This window comes from Maylandia zebra, linkage group LG17 (assembly GCF_041146795.1).
Source record: "Maylandia zebra isolate NMK-2024a linkage group LG17, Mzebra_GT3a, whole genome shotgun sequence".
Lineage (NCBI taxonomy): Eukaryota > Metazoa > Chordata > Actinopteri > Cichliformes > Cichlidae > Maylandia > Maylandia zebra.
Genome location: NC_135183.1, coordinates 38,415,490 through 38,439,236, shown reverse-complemented (window position 1 = coordinate 38,439,236; position 23,747 = coordinate 38,415,490). Strand labels below are relative to the sequence as shown.

The 23,747-nt window shown below is 41.4% G+C and overlaps 1 protein-coding gene across 2 annotated transcripts in view; it reads right to left on the bottom strand.

The window, feature by feature from the left end:
- Positions 1–23,356, bottom strand: part of hmcn1 (hemicentin 1) — an 89,906-nt gene extending 66,550 nt beyond the window's left edge. The window contains exons 1-3 of one of the 2 annotated variants that reach the window (XM_014407334.4): positions 22,745–23,356; positions 1,568–1,638; positions 80–238 (exon numbers count right to left, since the gene is read on the bottom strand). In XM_014407334.4, coding sequence (XP_014262820.3) covers positions 80–238; positions 1,568–1,638; positions 22,745–23,039 — 525 coding nt within the window. In that variant the 5' untranslated portion in view covers positions 23,040–23,356. The remainder of the gene's footprint in view (positions 1–79; positions 239–1,567; positions 1,639–22,744) is intronic. The other variant, XM_076875519.1, reaches the window with a different exon arrangement.
- Positions 23,357–23,747: the final 391 nt, after the last annotated feature.

Sequence of the window (23,747 nt, the reverse complement as noted above, 5' to 3'; positions counted from 1 at the left end):
CAAGGTAAGAAAAACATGGTCACTTTGAATCTGAGCTCGTTGATATTACTGAGTGTAGAAAGAAAAAGAAAATCCAAACCTGTGACTGTTTCTGCTGAATGAGCTGCAGGACCTCGTGGGTGAGCTTATAATCTTTAGAGCGCGCGTCAGTGAAGACATAGATATACGATCCGGGCAAGGAGATCTCCAAGGCAATCTTAATGGCACCGATGCTCATCTCCGGACAGTCTCCTCCTCCCTGAGAGAAAAAAAGGCAGCCATCAAAAACTAGTTTATGAGTTTAAGTATCCTAAGTGTGAGTGAGTGAACCTCCAACAGAGCTTTAAATGCGTTTAAATGAGATTTATGGCAAAACGTTTGCTTGATTTGGACTCTATATGCAGTGAAACTGGCCACTAGCCACACTGTGTGGAATATATGTCTTGAAAAAAATCCAAAGCACTGATAAAATCTAGTGACTCTAGCTCTACAATCTAGAATATAGTGAAAGACACATCAAATAGAAAATATGCAGGGGAATGTATGAATGCTCATTCTGTCCTTTCCACTCTTCTCTCTGGCTTGTCGGTGGGGTCAAACATAAATATTCTCTGCTGCATTCCAGCAGACACATTACTGTCTGTCTGTCTGTCTGTCTCCAGGGTTCAGTACCAAGCTAGGATGCATAACCCCCAAGAGTAACATCTGGAACGGAGTGAGCCACAGTGGGGGGATTTGGGTGGTAGGTAAAGAGACAGGACTCCTCTTACTCCTCTGAACTCCACCATCTCCCCTCTGGACAATGTTGCACTCCCACATTCCCCCACTGTCCCAAACACTAAGGCTAAGCCAAACCCCAACGCACGTCGGTTCTTGAAGTGTGGCCTGACTTTTTCTCCCTTCTGAAACACAACTGCCTTCGTGACAGACATTTTTCAATTTTAAGAAAAATATCAATTCCAAAGAGTATATTTTCCACGCTCTTTGGCCAAAGCCTCTTCAGGAGTTGTGCAGGTGAAGAGGTGAGGGGAAGAAAAACAGACTCAGGAATGAAACAGCAAGAGAGAGGAAACTGGATCCCTTCCATGCTATGCGCTCGCACACCAGATTAACAATAGGACATGCCAAGGATGCACAGACACTCGCCAAAGTCTTTCTTCAAAGGGCCTCTGAATGGTACTCATCTTCCCTTTTGTACCAAACTAATTACAGAAATATGCAGAGCTTGCTGTCCATCCATTGTATGTTTTTGTTTATGCATTTCTTTGTAATGACAGGGGAGGTAAAAATGGGGTGAAGTTTCGGGGCTTTTGTGCATCAAAGTCAGCAAACGATCATTTAATTTAATAGGTGCATGGCCCCAGTTACATGAAGGATAGGCATCCGCTTAAGATGAAAACACTAATTGAAGCTCTTTCATCATCCGATGTTGTATGAATGATAAAATTTCTTAATAAGCTCAGCAAGTTGTTCTACCAGCAGATCAGACATGAGCAAAGCCTGCTGCCTTTATCAAAGCCAGATGACCCGAGCATCCAGGCTTCAGCCTCGGTTTCCTTAGACTGATAGATGTGAACTCTGAACCCACCTGAACGTACAGCTCTCTCAGCTCATACTGGAACTTCTTTGGGTCTGTTGTGATTGTAACGGGTCCAATCTCTGCAAACACAAAAGAAGCTGTGTGATTAATAGGGCCACAGGCTCAAGTTTGATGATTAACTGAAAGCATTTTTATTTCGTAAACTCTGCTCTGGGGCCAAATGTTAGCTTTGGCAAGAGCTTGCGGATGTCCAGATAAAAATGTCACAATTTAAAACGCAGTGAGGAAATAAAAGCTATTTAACTAACTGAGGAAGGGAAAGAAGGAAATGTGAAGAAGATACAGATCGATAATAGACAAGGTAAATGAAGATCGAACGAACAGTGTTTCAAAACACAGATCAGATTCATACAAAGGTTTTTAAAAACTGAAGAAATTCTAATACAGACAGTATGTAATCAAAACAGTTGAAGCAGTATTGTTACAATTTCACAGGATTTATTCATTCTACCATTTTTGGTTTGCAAGCAAAGAGAAATCATACAACAAATACTGTGAGTAACCAAGTATTAAAGAAGAGGCTTGCTCATCATATTTGGACTCTATTAACAGTTGTGGTCAGAAGTTTGCAAACATCCATCATGGGTGTGACAATTTTTAATGATTTCTTTGAACGATGGGCTGTGAGGTCAGTTTGCATATTAATGATCGAGGAACTGACTTCACAGCCCAACGTTCATTCAGTCGGCTACGTTCAGTTATTTTGCAAATGTATCGTTTATAAGGTTGGTGAAAGCTGCAGTCAGCTGACACTGAAGAAGTCACCTGGTTCTCCCACGGAAAACGTCCAGATGAACACAATCAACCTTTTGGGATTTACTAACCTGGACGATTGAGCATGGATCAAGACATTTCTTTGAACTGTTCTTCTTCTAGGAGGAAATGATTGTACAGCATGAATCTTTAATGTCTTTACAAAAGAAAAAGTATGAATTTATTTTGGATTTGCTTTAATCTACACAGGGTCACGTATAAACATACACTAAATTTGGTTAGATTTGGTTAAATGTCCCCTCAACAAGTTTCTCTTCGACCCAATGCTTTAAATAGCCAGCGAGAAGATTCTGGTGCAATTCTGGATGGATATTTGACCTCTCTTCTGGGCAGAATTATTAATTTCTTTAAATTGATTAATTTATTTAAATTGATTAGTTTGAAGTCCTCCAAACATACATCTTGTCATTGTGTCCAAACAGCTTCTCTGACCATAAAGCAAGCTTTCAAACTTGAAAGTGGAACAGGGGCTTCTTCCTGGAGACGTTAAAATCACTGTGGACAATGACACTGGTGTTCCAGCAGTTTCTAGTTCATGGCAAGCTTGAGCCTTCTCCTGAACATCTCCACATGTCTTGCTTCACAGAGTTTTACATTCCCAAAGTGTTATGTCTCCAGCTGGAGTTGAACCAGCAACCTTTTGCTTGCTGAGTGGAACTGTGCAACACTATTCTACATTTAGCCACAACAAGCAAAACTGTTTTTATTTTCAATTCATCCACGATTATGTTTTATATTAATCATACAGCTTGTCGCGGACCAAAAAGATCATTTTGTGAAACCAACAGGCCAACATTCAAACATTTTCACATTTCAGAAGCTGAACAAGGGAATGTTTGCACACTGGAAAGTTTGAAAAAGTGATCAAAATAGTTAAATTACTATCACCTAACCACTGCTCCTTTCGTTGTACAGGATACAATAAAAGGTTTTCACAATGAACTTCAAATATCTGCAGAAAGAAAAATTTTAGTTTAAAATGACCTAACCAGTTTTCAACAGTTTTCAAGGACAGGTTGTCCAGAAATGGTTCTTCCTGGGAGCTACACAAATGAAGAATAAGAGCCAGATATGCACAAGGAGACAAATCTGAAGGGAAGTGTGATCAACTTGAGATCAGATAAGAGTTTTTTTTCTTTCAATGGACAAAATCGCAGAAAGTCGGCAAAACTGTCATACAGATTGTCTCACATTTGACTTTCATATGAAAGCATACCCTTCCTGTAAACTGTCATATACAGAGGAGTTTATGATCAACTCAATAACTGCAAGCTGCTTAGTGCTGTGGCAACAGAACAAGCCCCAATCATCACTCTCCATCGTCATGCTTGACATTTGCATGAGGTGTTTGTGCTGATATGCTGTGTCTGATTTTCATCAAATGTGTTGCTGTGGATTATGGCCAAACATCTCCACTTTGGTCTCATCTGTCCAAAGGACACCGTTCCAGGAGTCTTGTGGTTTGTTTTTGCAAACATAAGCTTTTCTTTGTTCAGTGTTGCTTTCTCCTGGCAAATCTTCCAGATGTGCCATACTTGCTCAGTATTTTTCTAATTGTACTTTCATGAACATCAACATTTAAAATGCTAACTGAGGCCTGTAGAGTCTGAGATGTAGCTCCTTGGTTTTTTGCATTGCATGATCTGACATTAGGTAGAATTTGCTGGGACATCCACTTTTGGAAAGACTGTGGCACCGTGTTAACTCCAAAACATGCTTTTACAGAGTCGGTCACAATTGCTGATGATTGTTGCATAAAATGTACCTGGCTGCTATTTACCCTCTGAATTCTTCTGGAAGCAGTTTTTACTAGTTTTTTTTAAGTCATTGTTCACACAAGATTTGTCTGTTAAATGACATAAAGAGGCCTGTCTCATAAAAGCTGGAGCTTTACCACATGGTGACAACATGACCAGATTACTTTGTTGTGTCCATTAATAAGCTGCTAAGCATCTTCTTGATCTTCTCAAGTCAAATTGTGTAACTTCAGCCATCGCAACTGTGCTGTGGAAAGAGACTGAGGGGCTGCAAAAAAGACACACACACACGCACACACTATAACCAAATTGCAACCCTGTCACTAAAACCACATTTTTAGTCTCAAAATACCTTCAAACTTGTGGGGATCGGAATTGTGTCCCCATAAGGGCATTTGGTCCCCACAAGTAGAGTAAATGTCCAATGTTTGGGCCCCACAAAGATATGTAAACACAGACACACTCACACACACGCACACACTGGTCCCCTTGTTGAAGAGAGGACAATTACAAAAGACGTTGAATGGTTAGCAGAGTCACACTCCCTGCTCAGTTCTGCTCCTGACTCAAATGAGTTCAAATTTAAATATTCATATTTTGCCTGAGATGATGATCCATTATCTACTCTGCATTTACAGCTGCCATCACCTTGCACTCCTTCTCGAAACACAGCCCACAGGCACTTTCAATTTCAATAACAATATTCACAAAGAAGCAAGAAGTAATTTTTCCAAACGACTCAGATTTTGGCATCACTGTAACTCCTGAAGGTGGAGCGAAGGAACATTTGCAGTGATCAGAGACGCTTTTTAAAAACTAACATGGAAATGTTTCTGGCTGCTCTGAAGGGAACATGGATCTCCAGCCAAACTTTTCATAGAAGGAAAAGTTGACATCTCTTTCCTTATGGGAGAAGTTCCCGTAGCTGTTGTAAGTATTCTTTAGCATTGAATATGGTGCCCTTTAGCACCGCTGCCCTCTTTGCCGTGGCTGTAGAGTGGAAAACCATAATACTCGTGACATCTAAGCAACATGAGACATAAAAGATTCAACTCTTCAAGCGCTTCTAGTTTAATTAGCTCTGAATTTTACATGTCAGGATGATGCTGCCACTCCTGTTTGTCATTACTTTTCTCTTTAAATGTGTGTTTGTCTACATTTGGAAGCCTGAAAGAGAAACTGTGTGCTTTTCCAATACCAAATAGCCAAATACCTTCTTTGATGCAAAGGCACACTTGTTAGGGGTCAAGTGCTTTGACCCGGGGCATCCTTAAGAGGAGTTAAGAAAAGACATATTATTAGTACCATTATTTCAAAAGGACATTTTTCTTGGGGGGGGTCATAGAAATAGTTTCATATGTGAAACTTCCTACTTATTTAGTATTTTATGAATTTTAAATAAAATTGGACAACAAAAGGAATCACAGTAATCCCAATTCTATACCTTCATGTGCAAGGGAAACATAACCTTTGGTTTCCACAGAGGAAATAGCTTCTCAGTGATGAACCCATAAAGGCTATGGATGCAGCCAACCGAATGAGCTCAAAGTGAAAAAAAGTCTGACAAACAGGCAACAAAAGAGAAAAAATGGCCGCCAAAAACTAAACAAAAAGGTGTTTTTTGGTGGCGTTAATGTGGTAGTTCTGCTCACTGTTGACAAAAGGGAACTAGAGATAAATAACTAAAACGAGACACTCCAGCCTTCATATGAGCATTCTGGAGCACTGACCTGTATTGCCTGCTCTAAAAAGCATCCATCTGCAAACCACATGCAAGCTCGAACACTTACAGAAGTCTTAATGGGATGGGCAACTGTCCAAAGGCAAACTCATTTTTACCTCCTCTGACATTCAGGCTTGAAGTAATTTGCAAGGAATCACAGAAGCATTTACTGTGCAGTGAGCTTATCTCGCTGTACACCAGCAGCAACAAGGAATTTCAAAGCCAGCGCATGGGAAATTCTGAGGAAAGCTGCGTTATGACTGAAAATTGTCAGAACTGTATAATTTAGAGCTAATTGCTAATGAGTTATGACCATGATGTCATATAATTGTTTGGTTCAAAGGTTTAAAGTTCTCTGTTTGCCACAGTGAGGAGACTTTATGCAGCTTTATGCACTTTTATAGTCCACATTGGTTTTCATTTCTTTTCCACTCCTGAGGTCAAAGAAGTGGATGTTAGCTCACGATCGTACTGCTAATAAAAGCTTAACAACCAAGCCCTTAGAAATGCAGTTTCCTAACAATAAAAGACACAACATAAAGTGTATCTTCTGTTCAGGAATGCCATCGAAGGTTATGTTTACTCGGTGAACAGAACTTTTGAGATTTCAAGATTTATATTAACAACTCATTAGCACTGAGCCTATTGTTTCAAAATGAATTAGCGAGCCACAGTGTGCAGTACATGCAAAGTACTGTACAGAAGTCTTGAGCCGTCCTTCATTTATTTATATTTTCTTTCCAAGGAGCCAGATTTCTCTTTATTTTTAAAGTTGTCGTGAGCATCAGTTTTCCAGGTTTTTCTTTGGACATTGGCTGCTTTTTCAATTATTTTCACAGAAATGTTTTTGTTTGCTAAACGACTTAATTGCAGGCATAAAATAGTACCAACACAGTGATTCCCAAAAAGCTATTATCTAAAAAAACTGTCATATCTTTATCAGCAAGTAATCCAGCAAAGACCTGACGCACAGCCTGAGAGATGCGTCTGGATCCATCTACTGTTTCCTCAAGCAGCATCAGGATTGGCCTGAATGGAAGGGTAGCTGTCAAGAAGCCATTCTTAAGGAAGGAAAATGGGGGGAAAAGAAAGTGAGGTTTGCCAAATTATACAAGAAGTGGACTGAAAATCAGTGGCAAGAGATCTTATGGAGTAATGAATCCAAATTAGAAATGTTTGGTTCAGTTGCTGTCAGTGAGCATCCCCAAAAGCATTGGCTGATGTCGGGGATTTTGTCAAAACCGGCTGAATTATAAATGCAGAAAAGTACAGTCAAGTTGTGATGCCATCTGGAAAGCATCTGACTGGTAACAGCTTTGTTTTTCAGCATAACAATGATCCCAAACACACTTCCAGTGCAGTGAAAGCACACATGAATAGAAAAACATGCAGTGGAACCCTATCAGTCATGACCTTCCCAGAGCCTGGAGGTCAACAATACTGAGGCAGTGTGGGATCATCTTGACAGAGAAGAGTACAACATACAAAGAAGAGTTTTGGATGTCCTTCAACAAGCATGAAGACTACTTAGCTGACTAAGAGAGTTCAGACTGTGTTGAAGAATAAAGGTGGTCACACCACCTGACTTTAAAACCTGTTAGGCTAAATTATTTTTGCCTTGTATACTTTATTTCCACGTGAATCCCAACTATTTCCCATTTTTCTAGCAGGATAAAGAGAAATGAGGGTTGGCTACAGACTTTCGCACAGTACTGTATATGTTATTTTCTTAAATAATGGTCATGTAGGAGACTCTCTGTGGCTTTCTGATCCAACAAAAATCCAACAGGTTACACAACATGTAGCTGTTATAGCACTTAACAGCAGCAGAGGCTGTAAATAAACACAAATATCTGCCATTCTGCTGACTCAAAGCAAAGTCTGCCAGAATAAGAGTGGCTGTCATCTTCATTGTCAGGTTTGGAGTTTAATTCACCTAATCAGCCCCACGGGGAAATGCACAGCACGAGGCAATTACAGTGTGTCGGTGAGGAAAGTGTCCAGAAATCATACTATAAACTATACACATAACAGCAAACAGGTTTGCAGATTCTCGAGGTAACAAATCATTTACATTGAACACGGTGCATATAATGTTCCAGCAATGTTTTCTGCAACAACCCCAACGTGCACCGATCACTTCTAATAGGCATCACTAGTGCACACATGCAAACAGGACAAAACAAATAAAAAAGAAGACTAACATCCAAAAAAGAAGAAAAAAACAGAAGCGCCAAATTGTTTTCCTTCTTTGTTGTTTAAATTGGCGAGCATTACTGCGACACCAGGCGTGATATCAGCCCGAAAGACTTTACCAAACAGGAAATTGTAATCTTGAGAAAGATTAATTCCTACATTTTACTAACTTCATGTGTGTCTGTTTTAAATGGGGGGAAAGTATTGTGGAGAGGAAGTGGTTAGTTAGTCTGACAGGATAATAATGTCCATTTATTCCAAATAACATTTCATTACTTCTGGTGTTGACAGTCACGCGACTCTTTCCCTCACTGCTGCAGAGCAATAACCACACTTCAAGCACAAGCGCTAACACTTCTACTTGGTAGAAGAAGAAAAGAATAGAAAAGAACTAAATAAAATATGGCGTCTGAATTAAAAGAGACACGACTCTATCAATAAAAAGGAAAAACCTCTTCTGGTAAATTTGGCTGGTCAGGTTTTTTAGGGTCAAGTTCAATTCTAAGCAGCTCCCGCTATCTTTGAGTGATTCCCTAGAAGTCTCCTTCTGACGCCTCACTGTGCTCAATTTTATTTCCATCATGCATCTGCGACGTTTGCAGAGGGCAAACATTAACCTGGCACAATCCAGTGTTTTTCTGCAGACCATTTCACACACTCTACATCCAAAGACGATGCATTAAGTGAAGATACTGAGCAGAAGACTGCTCATTGTTGGCCCAGAGTTCTTCTTTCTGTCTTTCTGTTTCCTTTCTAATCTCTTAATCTATATCTTGTTATTCTGCATACCATCCCCAATTTACATCTAATGACTGAACGTTACCCTGAAGCAACAGAGCTGTCAGCACGCAGGATTTCAAAGCACCAAACATCAAACCTGTGACGTAAACTAAGAGAGAAGAAGCACCAGGCAGTTGTGGCCCTGCCTCTCCTGGTGATCGTTAGTCTTTGTAATTGAATGTGACTGGGGACAATGGGCCCCGAAACCACAGATATCTATTAATGGAACTGAATGATCAGACGATGCTACGCACAAATAAATAAAAACTGATGCTCACTGTGTAATCCCTCCCAGATGCACAGACCCACGAGAAGCCTGATCCAGAGTCAGTTATCCATCTGACAGGATAACATGTGCTGGAGACACAGCACAGAGGAGGATGAGACCCGAGGGTACGGCTCACAGTAATTAAACTGGGATAGCTCAGTAGGTAGAGCGGTTGCCCCATGATCGGAAGGTCAGGGGTTCGAATCCCCTGAACAGCTACCCTGAGGTACCCTTGAGCAAGGTACCATCCCTACACGCTGCTCCCCGGGCGCTGCACTGGTGGCTGCCCACTGCTTCACTGAGTGAATGGGTCAAATGCAGAGAAGAATTTCCCCACGGGGATCAATAAAAGTGTACATTATTATTATAAACGTGTCCCATGTGCATGAGCGTCTATGCAAATTTATCACTGTCATTTATGGGAATGTGTGGTATTTTTTAAGAAGTACTCAGATGAGTTGCAAGCATCCGGATCTTTCCTTAAAGCTGATGTTCTCAGAGCCCACCCTGACCCTGTCTTCAACGCTGACCTTTGACCCCTACAGTTTGTCAGCTGTGTTCAACAACGGTCTGCAAAGCATAAACAACAGCAAGCTCCATCTGGAGCGCATTTACCTTTCTAAACTATTTCGGAATTTAATTTTGTTTTTCACTGTGCAATATAAAAGACATTTCGAGCCACGTATGCCACAGCGCTTTTTGAAACCAGATGTTACCATAACAGACTTTTTAAACTCAGTAAATAATGTTGCCGTCTCGCTATCCTCTGACTATCTGACTAAATGCTTTGTGGAAGCACAAATCTGCAATTTAGGGGTGTTTTAGATTGACTGCAATTTTATTCTTTTGTTTTCAGAATCTGGTTTGGCTTTAAAACATTCACACTTCAAGACAAATCGTATACATGTGAGTAACTCTGCAGAAAGAACAGGCTTGAGGAAAAGTACTCCACAAGAATTAAAAAGGTAAGTAGCAGTCGTTCATTAGCTGCTATTCAAATGCACTCGATTAATTCATCATCAGTAATGTGATCACATCTTTTTTTTAAAGAGAGATTATACAAACTTATATACATTGTATCATCTTATATGACATTAGATCTATTCAAACATTTAAACTTTTCTTTTTAAACAAAAAACAAAGTAAAATATGAAAAACATCATACCTACACAAGAACAGAAAGTTAAGGAAAAACTAAGTAAATTAGAAAAAAATTAAATAAAAATAAAACAGGGAAAGGGGGTGCTTAAATCCTATGTCTACATTAAATAAGAGGAAATCACAAATCTTTTCCATTTAGTCACAGGGTGGGTAAAATGCATTGCTCTAAATACTGAGAAGGGAAGATTTCAGATATCCCACAAAGGGTGTCCACTGTGAGTGAGATCTTCTCCACTCTCAAAAATGTCCAGACAGTATTAACCCATAGTGGTGCAGATGGAGGCGTAAGAGATTTCTAAAGAAGTAAAATACAGTCTAAGAAGAAGGGAACAGAAAACCAAGACATCAGTTTGCTTGGGAGATATATTAAGAGGGATCATTGGAACTCCAAATATGCCAATTAGAGGATCTTCTTGGATCTGAATTCCAAAAACCTCTGAAAGTACGTAAAGGAAATCCCTCCAAGATTAATGCAAACTTGGACAGAAGAAAAACACATGGGTTAGGTTGCAAGAGGAGGTCACATTGGTCTATAATTGAAGGATAGATTTTTAGATAAATGAAAAATGGACTGTGTTTATTACTTTACACTGCATACAGTCCTCTAAAGCCTTTCTTTACACATGACTTCATACTGACAGAGTTCTGGTCTGATTTATGATCAAATGGTTGGTGCTCTGTATGTTTTCACTTACAAAGTGTCTGTGACTTCATCAGATCAATAGTAACGGACATAAAAGTCTCTGGATCAGGCTCTGATGAATGTTCCTTCTATCAGCTTCACCTATGAAAAACTGAAGATATTAAAAAAACTTGTGGTTATGACTCCCGTGGATGCTTTTTTATGGTCATAACAGGATTTTACAAAACCACCACGACAGCACATTAGAAAGAAGCAGCGTTCGTGAGAAGGATAAAGAAGACAAAGGTGCAGACTTGATGAGCCAGAGCAGCAAGTCTGCCTCTGTTTAGTGTCGGGGACTTTGTCTGTGACCCAGCACTTTGAGCTTATTCTGTATTTTTGAGTTTCTTATGTGAGGTTTAATTATAAATTAATTATAAAGAACCCTCCAACGCATAGTGAGAGCTGCAGAGAGGATCATTGGTGTCTCTCTCCCCTCCCTCCAGGACATTTACAGCACCCGTCTCACTAAAAAAGCCCTTTGCATAGCGGCTGATCCCACGCACCCAATGCAAAGCTTCTTCAAGCTGCTGCCGTCGGGGAGGAGACTGCGGAGTCTCCAGGCCAGGACCAGCAGACTGAAGGACAGCTTCATCCATCAGGCTGTCAGGAAGCTAAACTCCCTCCCGATTCTGCCCCCTCTCTCCTCCACGGTCTCACTGAACTCTGTCACACACACACAAACACACACACTCTCTGACTCACTCACTGGCCTGCACCAGTTACCAGTCACTTTGTGGAGCATTGGACTGCCATTACCTCATAAGACTTTGTTGTTACACTTTCTCTTACTGTACATTACTAAATCTCCATTTGCACTATTTGCCTATTTGCACTACTCTGCCTGGTTTACACTCAATGTCACTTACCCATTATATTGTATATTGTATAGCTTTCTTGTTATATGTAAAATTGTATTTATTTAAATTTTTACTTTTTAATTATTTTACTTGCATTTTTAATCACTTTTATATTTAAATATATTTAAATGTTCATTTGCTATTTATCTAGGGATTGAGAGTAACGCAATTTCTATTCTCTGTATGTCCTGTACATGTGGCAGAATCGACAAATAAAGTTGACTTTGACTTTGACTTTGAAATTCCTATTCAAAGGAGCTTGCAAAGAAAAGCGTCTGGACTTCTTTAAGTTACTTGAAGACGTTTCACCTCTCATCCGAGAAGCTTCTTCAGTTCTAAGGTCAAATGGTGGAGAGTCCCAGATTTAAACCCAGTGGGAGTTTCCCCCCACAGAGGGATAAAGGACCCCCTGATGATCCTCTAATCACATGAGCCAAGGTGTGAAACTGGGTGTGGGTCCCAATCAGCCAGGGTTTCGGGTGAGCTCATTGTGAAACCTGGCCCCACCTTATCATGCGAATTCCTGCCCAGACCTCTACATTGGACTGAAGAAGCTTCTCGGATGAGAGGTGAAACGTCTTCAAGCAACTTAAAGAAGTCCAGACGCTTTTCTTTGCAAGCTCCTTTGACTACAATGACCTGGATGACTGAGAACCTTCACAGGCATATAAGTTCCTATAAGTTTTTCTTATTTAGGGCGTAGCTGAGTTTTAGTTTAGCATCTGTCTCTTCGGTTTTGTGTCTTGTTTCTTGTCTAGTCTGTCATGTGTTTTATGTCTGTGGGTTCCATATTGTCAAGCCTGTGTTGTCATGTCTACGTCTCTCCATACTTCCTGTTGTTTTCTTGGTTTCTATCTTCAATGTGTTCAATTTTACTTTTCCCTGTGACATCATTACGCTCATTCGAATCAGCTGTGTCCCCATATGTTTCCACTTCCCTTGGTCACCTCCTGTGTGCATTCATTCTGTGTTTTCATTCGTTCCTCGTCTGGTCGTCTGCTGTGTTCATGTCATATTTCCAGGTTTTTCTATGTATCCATGGCAGTTCATGTTTTAATCTTAGTTCACCCAGTTTAGGTTATTGTTTAGTTTCACCTTTGCCTTTTGTTTCGTAATGTTTTCCAGCCTTAACTGAACGGCTTTCTTCACGTGTCTCACTGTGACAGTTAAGGCTGCGAATGCCTTTTAAGAAAGGGTGAAAACTGGCACAGGCCACAAACACATTGCTGCTTGTGATGTTTCTTGGTCTCCATTATAGAAAAGTCAAAGCACTCACAGCTGGTTGGCCTGATTTTTAAAATTTACTCTCTCTTTGCTAAATGCAGCTTCTTAATTGCAGTAATTGCATTCATTTTCTTTAAAAAAACAAAACAAAAAGTAGAAGGCTTAAGAATAAATGGCAACAACTTCAATATTAAAACCACAGAACTGCAAAGCTCATGAATAAGTATTTTATGACAGACTGTAATTACGCCTGCTCATAAGAGACCGGCGGCGTTTTCGGTTCACTATGGCTCTTTTGTTTAACGGGGGAAATTCTAATTGAGCTGAAGCAGACAGAGAAACCTCAGATGCAGCAGATCAGCGCTGTCGACCACACACAGATGCACACTCAGATGTTTGCAGCGGTGATTTCCAAACGGTGTGCCATGGCACAAAGGTTTGTCCAGCTGTGTTGCTGAAAATGTAAAACTGGCCGTGAGCTCGACATGTGCTTCTCATCAGCTTGACGTAGGATACCGTGTACCAAACCATCAGATTAAGCTCAGGCTTCACCCTAAATCCTTAATTGTGAGGTAATAACACAACATAGATGCATACTTTATAAAGGGAGAGGTCTACAAACACAGCTAGTTATGGCTAAGGTGGTCTTTGTGATATATGACTTCCCCCCAGCACAGACTGCCTAAATGCTGATGGTGAGATACATACGTAGCAAAAATCCACACAGTTAAAATCTTCTGGCTTTTCTTCTTGTAGTGAATGAGACGTCAGGCGTGGAGCTTATTATGAAACGCTTTAGCACCACCGTACACACCATAGAACAATTATACAGTGATCAGGCTTCACTGATGCAAAATAAACCACAAACTCAGCTCTCATGTTTCTGTCCATGCTCATATACTGACGCTGACTAAACTTGCTCAGGTACAGCTTCATGGTCCCACTATTATGCCATCAGCAACCTTTTACAAGCATGTAAAGACTCAATTTAAGGAGATTTAAATCTGGCAAGGTAGACAACATTTAAATAAAACAGGAAGACCATATTTTTGGCCACTCTGAGGTAAGTTAACAAGCTATAAGCATAATACTGACATATTATCACTTTATAAAGTGGCTGTGGTGAGTTACTGTTCCTAATTACACATCCTGTAGATACAGAACATTTGGAGACTGGAAGTGTTTTGCACAGTACTGTGCAAAAGTCTTGAGCCAGCCCTCATTTCTTCATCTCTTGCTGAGAAAATGGGAAATGCAGTAGGTGCAGTGATTCATGGAAACACACGATACAGCAAATAAGGCAAAAGCAGAATTTGAAAGTCAGCATTTGGTGCAACCATTGTTATTTGCGAACCACATCTCTTAGGCAAGCTGTCTCGTTGTTTCTTTGGGCTGTTTTCAGGAATAGTTCTCCAGGATTCTCGAAGGACATCATCTTTGGATGTTGTTCCATCCACTGCCGTGTAACGTTCAGGTCTGGGCTCTGGGGAGGCTTCTTGACAGCCAAATCCAATGAGACCATTTCTGATGAGGCCTCAGTGAACAGTAGATGGATCAACTGAGCGGCCAGATTTATCTCTTGTGTCCTGTGCCAGGTCTTTGCTGGATTTCTTTCCTATTTCCTAAGGACATGATTTTCGATACTATTCATCCATTGTAGGTGGTTTTGTTCAACTTCCTGGTGCAGATGATTTCACGCCTGTCGAGACTGTTCTGTGATGTTTTGTGTGTGAAAGATTCAACTAAGAAATTGGAACAAATGATGTGATTGTGCACCAGGCTGCTAGTAACAAAGTGCCTGAAGACACAATTTAAAATCGGTTCTTTGCTAAGTTGTCTGGTGACGACAGATTCGTTTCATGAGTTAGGCATCGTTTTCATGCTTGGGTGATTCAGAGTTCAGCGTTAAGTAACTTAACAAACACACAAAGTGGCCAAGCCCAAGGACTGAAATGAAAATTAGTGAAAAAACTCAAAGACCTTCAGAAGGTCTGGAGAGTTTATTTGCTTTACATTTACTTATTCTGATAACCTGATTATCTGTATTATAATAAATAGACCTCACTATACCCTAATTGTATGTATACTGTCTGCATCAGAGGGATGCAACATTAAATTTGATATGAAACGCTGCACAAAACGTGGTTTATAAGAAAATCTCAGAGGAATTTGACCATTTTGTTCCACAAACTGAGGGTTTTGCTACACGTCTAAGGTTACTGTTTTCCTGTTCTGGGTCAGACATATTTATCTGACCTGTCCCTAACTCTTACCATGTGTTCTGGGTCTGAGCAGCAAGTCATCTAACTTCATTTAGGAGAGCCGAGTCCTTGAGGATATCAGGTGATTTTGATAACAGCTGCCGCTGGCTGTCTTTTCTTGGTTGGGGGCTTTTAAAGGCTTCTTTCATTTTAGCTGCCGTGTTCTGACTACATTAGTTTTTTGGTCCAAACCACACTTTCAAACGCCCCACTACACAGTCCAAATGGGTAGTTTCCAGCTGCTTGGTGCCAGCTATACCAGCTGCAGGCACACATGTATGATGTTGTATGTTGAGTATTTGCCATTCTGCATTTTTACTGCTTTATTACTCATAATAATAAGCCCAGCCTCTGCACTTTTACTGTTGCCCTTTCATTGAGGCTGTCTTTAAAACAGCATAATCAGTTGATGTCTAGACTACATTATTGAGGAAATTACTTTTCTAAGGATTGTTTTAGCTAACAAATTCATCTGATTTCATTGTTTTGCATCATACACTTAGAGTCTGGAGGACTCATTTGGAACACGTTAGATTTACTCTCATGTAGACCTGACGCCAAAGTTGAACATTCCCATGGTTTGCAATGGCATGATCTCATGTTGGCTGTGACTTCCAAGGCGGTGATTTATTATTCTTTAGTGTGTAAATTGTACACGGTACTACTGAGTGTTAGTACATTTTAGGTGCAACATCTGTAACATTTCAGTGTGGACCAAGTGAGATATTACAAGAGCAATGCGTGTCTTCCAAAATGATCAAGGCTACCATATTGTCTGCAGTTGAACAGTTCTCTCAAACATGCACAGGAGTACATGTTTGGGACACGAGTGGTATAATTTAGCTTAATACGTGATTACATAGCTCTGAATCCTTAAAATTTAAAACGTATTTCTAACTCGCAGGAGAGAAATAGCAGAAAAGGTGAGCTCACAGAAAATCATCAGTCAACTATGGAGTTCATTTCAGCACTGCAGTTTTTAATAGCAAGGGGGGGGGGGGGGGGTCACTTTCCCTAATCTCAGCCTCAGCTTTGATAAGCACTCTGTGTACCACCATTATGTGCACTACAAAGACAGAAAAAGACATTAACAGCTAGCCAGTTGCTAATCTTTTTAGCTGGTAAAGTGTCAGCTACACTATATGGACAAAAGTACTGGCCACACATTTTAATTTTTAAATTCAGGTGTCTTTGGGCCCACTGCCACAGGTGAACAAATCAAGTCTTCCCTCTTAGATATTTCACAATCAGGAAACGTTTAGGCACCGCAACAACTTGGACACAAGTATAGATAACTTGTTATTAATCTCCGTCTCTCTTCCACAGCATGTCTTTATCCTGTCTTCCTTCTCTCATCCCAACCAATCACATCAGATGGCCCCGCCCCTCCCTGAGCCTGGTTCTGTCGGAGGTTTCTTCCTGTTAAAAGGGAGTTTTTCCTTCCCACTGTCGCCAAAGTGCTTGTTCATAGGGGATGATTGTTGGGTTTTATTGTAGAGTCTACCTTACAATATAAAGCGCCTTGAGGTGACTGTTGTGTGATTTGGCGCTGTATAAATAAAATAAAATTGAAGTGAAGTGACAGACCATGTAAAATTACATCATTTTCATTCCTTGCACCTGGCTGTTCTCAGAGGAATATTTTTTGTGTTTGTTACCACTGACCTATGAATTATTCAAACATACACAAGACACTTAACTCAGGGGATGAACCAGCAGCCTCGCACAAAAGACACAAATTTGTTTCCCATTTCTTTCGTTGAATCTACAAAAATATTAACGATCACAGTATTTTACATCAACATAGTGATTCTCAAAAGCTGTTAGCTGAAAACTTGACGCGTTTGGGTGTGTTGCTGGGTCCTGAGAGATGCATCTGGGCCTCGAGCTCCTCCATGTACAGTCCACCAAGGCATCATCAGAAATGGTTTCAGTAAGGAGGTTAGCTTTTTAAGAAGCCGCTCTTAATGAAGGGAAAAAAGGCGGAGATGTGCCAAGAACAAGGCAAGAACAAGAACTGGACTGAAAATCAATACTAAAGAAACATCGAAAGAGGCACAGCAGTGAGAGTCTTCAGCCATGGAGGCACGGTGGAGGCTCCGTCATGTTTGGCACTGCTTCATTCATGCTGTTGGGGATTTAGTCAAAGGGTTGCAGTGAGACTTTTAATCCAATACCATCTGGATAGCATCTGAGTGACAGCACCTTCATATTTCAGCATGACAATGATCCCAAAACCAGCATCAAAAACATACCTGGATAGAAAAGCAGTGGAACACGATCGGCCCCTGATCCGTCCTTCCCAGAGCCCAGATCGAAACATTACTGAAACAGTGGGCTCATCAGGACACAGAGCAGAACAAAAGGCAGCCAACAGCCAAAGCTTTGTCCTTCAAGAAGCCTGGAGCACGTTTCCTAAAGACTACTTGAAGAAATGACAAGAAAGCTTTCCTAAGAGTGTTCAGACTGTCTCTAAGAATAAACGTGATCATACCAAATATTGACTTTCAAGCTTTCTAGACTTGTGCAAACTCTGTTTTTGCCTTATATGCTGTAATTCTATGTATGTTTGAGCATTTCAGTAAAACGCCTATTTCTGATTTTACTGGAAAAAGAAAAAGAAAAGGGATGGCTCAAGACTTTTACACAATATTTTACGTCTGGTCATGATAGTCACAAGCTAACCCGTCAACTTACTTAACATTGTAATTATACAGAAGTGCAAGCTCACACATTTTTCACTGTCCAGCACCGCTCCTTCCCAGATGATGACGTGTGTGGAAAATCTTTTATATGAAATTGTTTCACCACTGCTTTCTGTTTCAGATTCATGTCTTGACAGCCAGACACTTATCCAAAAAACACAAACAAGAGCAGAGCTACAAAAGGTCAAAGGGATACTGGCAGGAGCCCAGACAGTGATGTCAAAGAGTCTAGAAGGTCACAAGGACATTGAACCTCGGGTTGATGAGCCTCCAGTGGAGATTAGAAAACAAGTTCACACAGCAGAGAGAGAAAAATGTTTGACAAATACTTCACGAATGGGCCACTTACTACGCATGGGGTTATGTGGGCCAGTGGATCCTAAGGTCATCTAGATGTGACTGTTTTTTAAAAGGCAAGAAGATCCTTGAACCTTAGGATCTGTAAAGCTGTCGAAGTTTTAAACATAAAGGATAAAGTGTGACGCGGTTTTCTGTAGCAGTCTTCGGGGATGAGCGTCCAAGATGAAAGAAGTCGCTCAGTGACAACTGGAAACCTTCCACTTGTGTGTCGTGAGTTGAACCCACTGAACTACGAGCACCTTGGGCCACGTCATGAGGTGCAGCCCTAAAAGTTAATACCTATTTTAATACTCCGCATCCATTAAAACATAAAACTCACAGACACAGTTTCAGTCTGCCACACTTTTCTCTCCTCCTCTATTTTCTCCCGAACCTCCACCTCTCTCTTTTGGCATTCCTGCCTAATAGCATCATTACTGACTCTGTCCAGCTAAACGCCGGCTGCGCGTAATCTCACACGGGCGGGGCAGTTCAGACAAAAAAAAGCTACTCTGGAAGGAAGGAAACAAAGGGACGAGGGGTAGAAAAGGACGCGAACGCCAGCATGGAGGGCTCTGTGATAACGGCCTTTGATCTTGCAGAGAAGGCAGAAGCTATTCCATCATCTCCTCCCATCACTCCACACTCCTTTGGTCGATCTCCTTCTAACTTAGATAACTTGGATGGAAATTTTTAGCAAGGAAGGCCAACAACTTACTGGAACCAACCCCGAGATCTCGCAGCTGAAACACAAAGAACGTGCAGAATAAAACAAGCAAAACTCCAAGAAACACGTCGGTGGTTTGTTCCATTTTCAAAACCTTCACGCTGATGTCACGCAGGCATGAGTCAGTAAAATCTGTCCATCTTTCATCCTTTCTCTGTTTGGACTTTAGCTTCCACAAACACATTCATTGTAGGGAGACAAAAGACATTACGGTGATTAATGATACTCTCTGCCTAACGTAGATCTTTTTAAGTCTTTATCATATATTTTCAGAGTAGATCAAAGAACCCTAAGTCACAATGGCAACCCTACTCTAGCTCATCTATCTTTAAAATAGAAAAAGTGTTAGGTTTAGGTGTTAACTATCAGTTTTAAGGATAACGGTGTTTCATCCACACTCAATGAAAGTGTAGTCATTTTCACTATATCCTCAGTCCTACTGGAAGTGTGTCGACACCATCAAAACCAGCAACAATGCAAGATAGGACTGGTAGAGCATTACCGCAGATCATAGACGTCACTGACCGCAAAGGGTTTGCAAACAAATATTAAACCCGATTATGCTGTTGTGTACATTTTTGCAAGTTTATTTAAGTCCTCTAAAGTGGAAGACGGTGCTACCCCCAAACGCCTTAGACACCCTCCATTAAGCTGGAGTGTGCACTACAACATAGTGTCAAGGTTTAAAGGCTCTCTGACTTTCCTGGGCACGTTAGGAACCAGGTGCTGGGTTTGGATCCGTCTTAACCTTGGACGGTTAAACATTAACACGAGCAAGTGTCAGACACTCACAAACACATCCTCTCACAGCGAGGTAGTAGCTACATGGACGTGTGTGTATGTAAGGATGCCAACAGGGCCATGCAGACAGATAAGTGTCTACCATTTTATTTCCTGTCATTGTCATGCAGTGTTTGTTTCTTTAATTGAAACAATGCACAAACTGGCATTAGTCTTGGGCTAGAGGCCACGTTTCGTAGCTCGGGAAGAACGGAAGCATCGTGAAATGAGTTTAATTGTCTGTAAACTCTCAAATAAATGTTCCAGAAGTGCAGCGAGTCTGTTTGCAACGCACCTTTGGCTTCTCTGCATGAGCCTGAAGTCCTTATTGACAGATTGATCGTCAGACTGCAGCCAGAGAAGCGAGATGTTCGTGTTTGTAGCTGTCCAGGACTCTTCTGTACAGCCACTTCTCTCATTAAGCGAATGCCCATTTCAAGAGTAATGACATATTGTATTGTTAAGAACACAGGCAGACTTCAGCGGTAAACACACAGCCCTTGCACTGTGGTAGAATGACTTGTGAAGGATCCTGTGCCTTTCTTTCTTTCTCTGCCTGCAGGATGGAGGAAAGGGGGGAGGCTTCCTGACTGATCTTCCCACACAGGCCTGACCCCAATATCCAGGCATCCTCCTGACTCTTTAGCTTCACACACGTTCAGGCAAGCACGCACAGACACAAAGATTGCAAACACACTCTCTTGTTTACAGTGTCGGATTGCAGTGTAAATAAAAAGGGAAGCTCTGATTTAAAAGCAGCCAAGTCAAACAGGAGGGACTGCGTTATCGCACCACGTTGGATGCAAAGCAGAGAAAATGGATCCGCGGCACAATGAAGCAAACCCTTAATAAAACAAAACCGACTCTCTCCGAGGAGCCGGGATTTTGTTGGAAAAGGACAAAAAGTGGGAGAGAGACGGGGTCAGAACATTTGGCAAAATGCTCTGCTACCCCTGCTTGCAGTGCGCTGCAGTAATCATTCCTCTATTCCGCCGGGGGTGTCGGAGCACACATCCTGACATCCTCGTAAACACTTTAAGAAGCAGACAAACGTCACAAACACAGAGAGAAGTCGACGCTGGAGCGCTCAATCGAGCTGTTGTGTTTCACTACCAAAGGATAATCTTATAATCACTTCTCAATGAAGTCAACATTTCCTCTAAATTAAACCCTTCAGTTACACAAACAGGTTAAAACCGCAGCATTCTTTCACTACTGTCTCTCTGTCCAAGAGCATCGCTAATCACCTAAGATTTACTTTCCCCACAGAGGCACGCACTAATGAATTCATCATTTGTAAGATTTGTGTATACTGTGCATTTTTTCCTCCTTGAATATAATTATTATTCTAGGCACAGAGCAGACTGAAACAATGATTGAAGAAATGTGCTTCATGAGAATTTGTGACATGCTGAAACTGAAAAGAGAAAAAAAACATCTGGAATAGGAATCTGTGTCTTCACCTCACAGATCACCTCCGTCTATTCATCTTTTCTTTCCATCCTTCAGATCCTGGAATGTTTGTTGCTCCGAGTGCATTTAGAAAAAATGTAGGTACTCTACATACAACATTAAAATACGAAAGCATTGTGTTTCATGCACTTTGTGAAGTAATATTCACGAAGCACATTTTGCAGAATGCTACGTATGGAAACTAAACATTAAATGCATGCAACAGCATGTCTTCATCCTGTCTTCCTTCTCTCACCCCAACCAGTCGCAGCAGATGGCCCCGCCCCTCCCTGAGCCTGGTTCTGCCGGAGGTTTCTTCCTGTTAAAAGGGAGTTTTTCCTTCCCGCTGTCGCCAAAATGCTTGCTCACAGGGGGTCATGTGATTGTTGGGTTTTTCTCTGTGTGTAGGGTCTACTTTACAATATAAAGCGCCTTGAGGCGACTGTTGCTGTGATTTGACGCTGTATAAATAAAGTTGAATTGAATTGTGGTACACTTAAATGCTGGTGAAAAGTAACCATTGAGCCTCCTTGTTTTGAATGAAATAATCACGAAAGGGGCTTCCACTCGCTGGGCCCACGTCCTCATTTTAGTTTTGACAGCGTTCTAGTAGGTAAAGGTGATGCTTGGACATGAATTGAGCTGCGGTTTGGGGACTGGTGACAGTCTAGCAGATCCTCATGCACTAAATAGAAGTGAAGAAGTTAAAGAATTGAGAACAAGGAGGGAGGGTGGGGCAGGTAAACGAGAATGAACAGCTTGCAGAACTGAGGGAACCTATATAGATGACAATCGGAAAGAGCGTGTTTGGAGGCGTGGTCCCACTCCTGAAATTCCGATACATAATCTCCAATTAAAGAGACAAAGGTGAGTCAACATTACCACCCAAATATTCAAACCCTAAATGATGACTTTAATCTGCTGTTGTTCAATAAGACCAATAAGACTGATGTCCTCAGTCTTACATTACTCTTCACAAGGACTCCGTTCTTGTCAGATGTGTGTGTTGAATATTTGGAAATGTTTTATCTTGTATGACCCTCCCCCTCCCCCTCCCCATGCACCTCTGAAGACTAATACTAGCCAGGGATACTGTTTGACTGCCCAATAAAATACAGCCTAGGCATTACTTTTCAGAATGAGAGAGCACCCACGAGTGATGATAATCATCAAGCTGCACTGCAAACCTAAAGCCACACAGTAACCCTGGCGGAATGCTAATGATACAGTGACCGCCAGGCTGAACATCTGTGCGAGATGAAATGCCCCAGAAGTGCCTCCCGTGGAGGTGTGAGGAGGTTAAGGCAGTCAGACGGCGGCCTGTGAGCAAACTATCACATTTGTCACACCTCTGTCTGCTTTTGTTTAAACTGCGAAGAGTAAGCACCAAATCATCACATTTAAAGAGAAGAAAAACAAGAAAAAAGAAGCAGAATTGACCTAATCAAACCATCTCTTCGTCTCTTATTACATTACCTGGGTCGTGAAAGGGCACCAGGGCAAAGTTATACAAAGGTCTCTTCGGTCTGCTCAGGGATGTCTCCAAAATCTTGGATGCGCCCTCTATCACTTGGACCAAGTCGTCGTACATGGAGCCGGTCACATCAAAGACGAACGCCAGGGTGGATGCGCCCTCCGGGATGTCCTCCTTTACGGCCCCCGTGTTTGCGTCTTGCCCTGCGGCCAGCGCCACTGAGAGGACGAGCGGAAGCCACATCAGTGATCCAGGAGTCTTCTCTGTCATTGTTTCACGATATTTTGTTTTCGCCATTGGGAAACTCAGAGTGAGTCTCGAGATAGAGGCAGAGACATCTGGCTCTCACCAAAAAGTTTTGAAAATTTATAAGAGTTGATCAAATTCCCAGCATCAGCGAAAGAAACACGGGAATCTCCCGGTGCAGCTTTCGAGCGCCTACTTTTTGGTTCTCCTGCAGTCTGTTGTTTCCTCTCAACGCTCAAGCTTAACTTCTGTTCCCAGCAGCTGTGGCAGCCCCTGTTCCCTCAGATCTGCAGAGTCAGAGCCCCTGTTCAGCTCTGTCATACAAAGACCACCTCTCAGCTGGCCAGAAAGTCTCCAAGGCGCAGACTACTTCCCATGCACAATAGCAGCGCTATGATTGGACAAGATGTTTTGGGTGAGTTCCTTTACTTCAGCAACGACACAAAAGTACCACAGTACGATTATTTCTTAAAAGCTGTCGTTATAATTCATTTTTGACAGATTCTTTTTAAATACCGGTGTAAGCTTTGACGCCGGGGCATGAACTGGACATGCCTGGGACGCTCACCTAAAGTGAAACGAGCTGAAATAAATGAAGGTCTGCAGTATTGGGGATTTTGAGCACTACTGCCATCTAGCGACTGCAACTTGGCTTTTACACAAATTTTGTGTTAACCCAGTTGTGTTAAAGGTTTTTAATAAAAGGCCCATTTTATTTAAAAAAAAATAGTAATAATAATAATTTTTAAAAAAACCCTC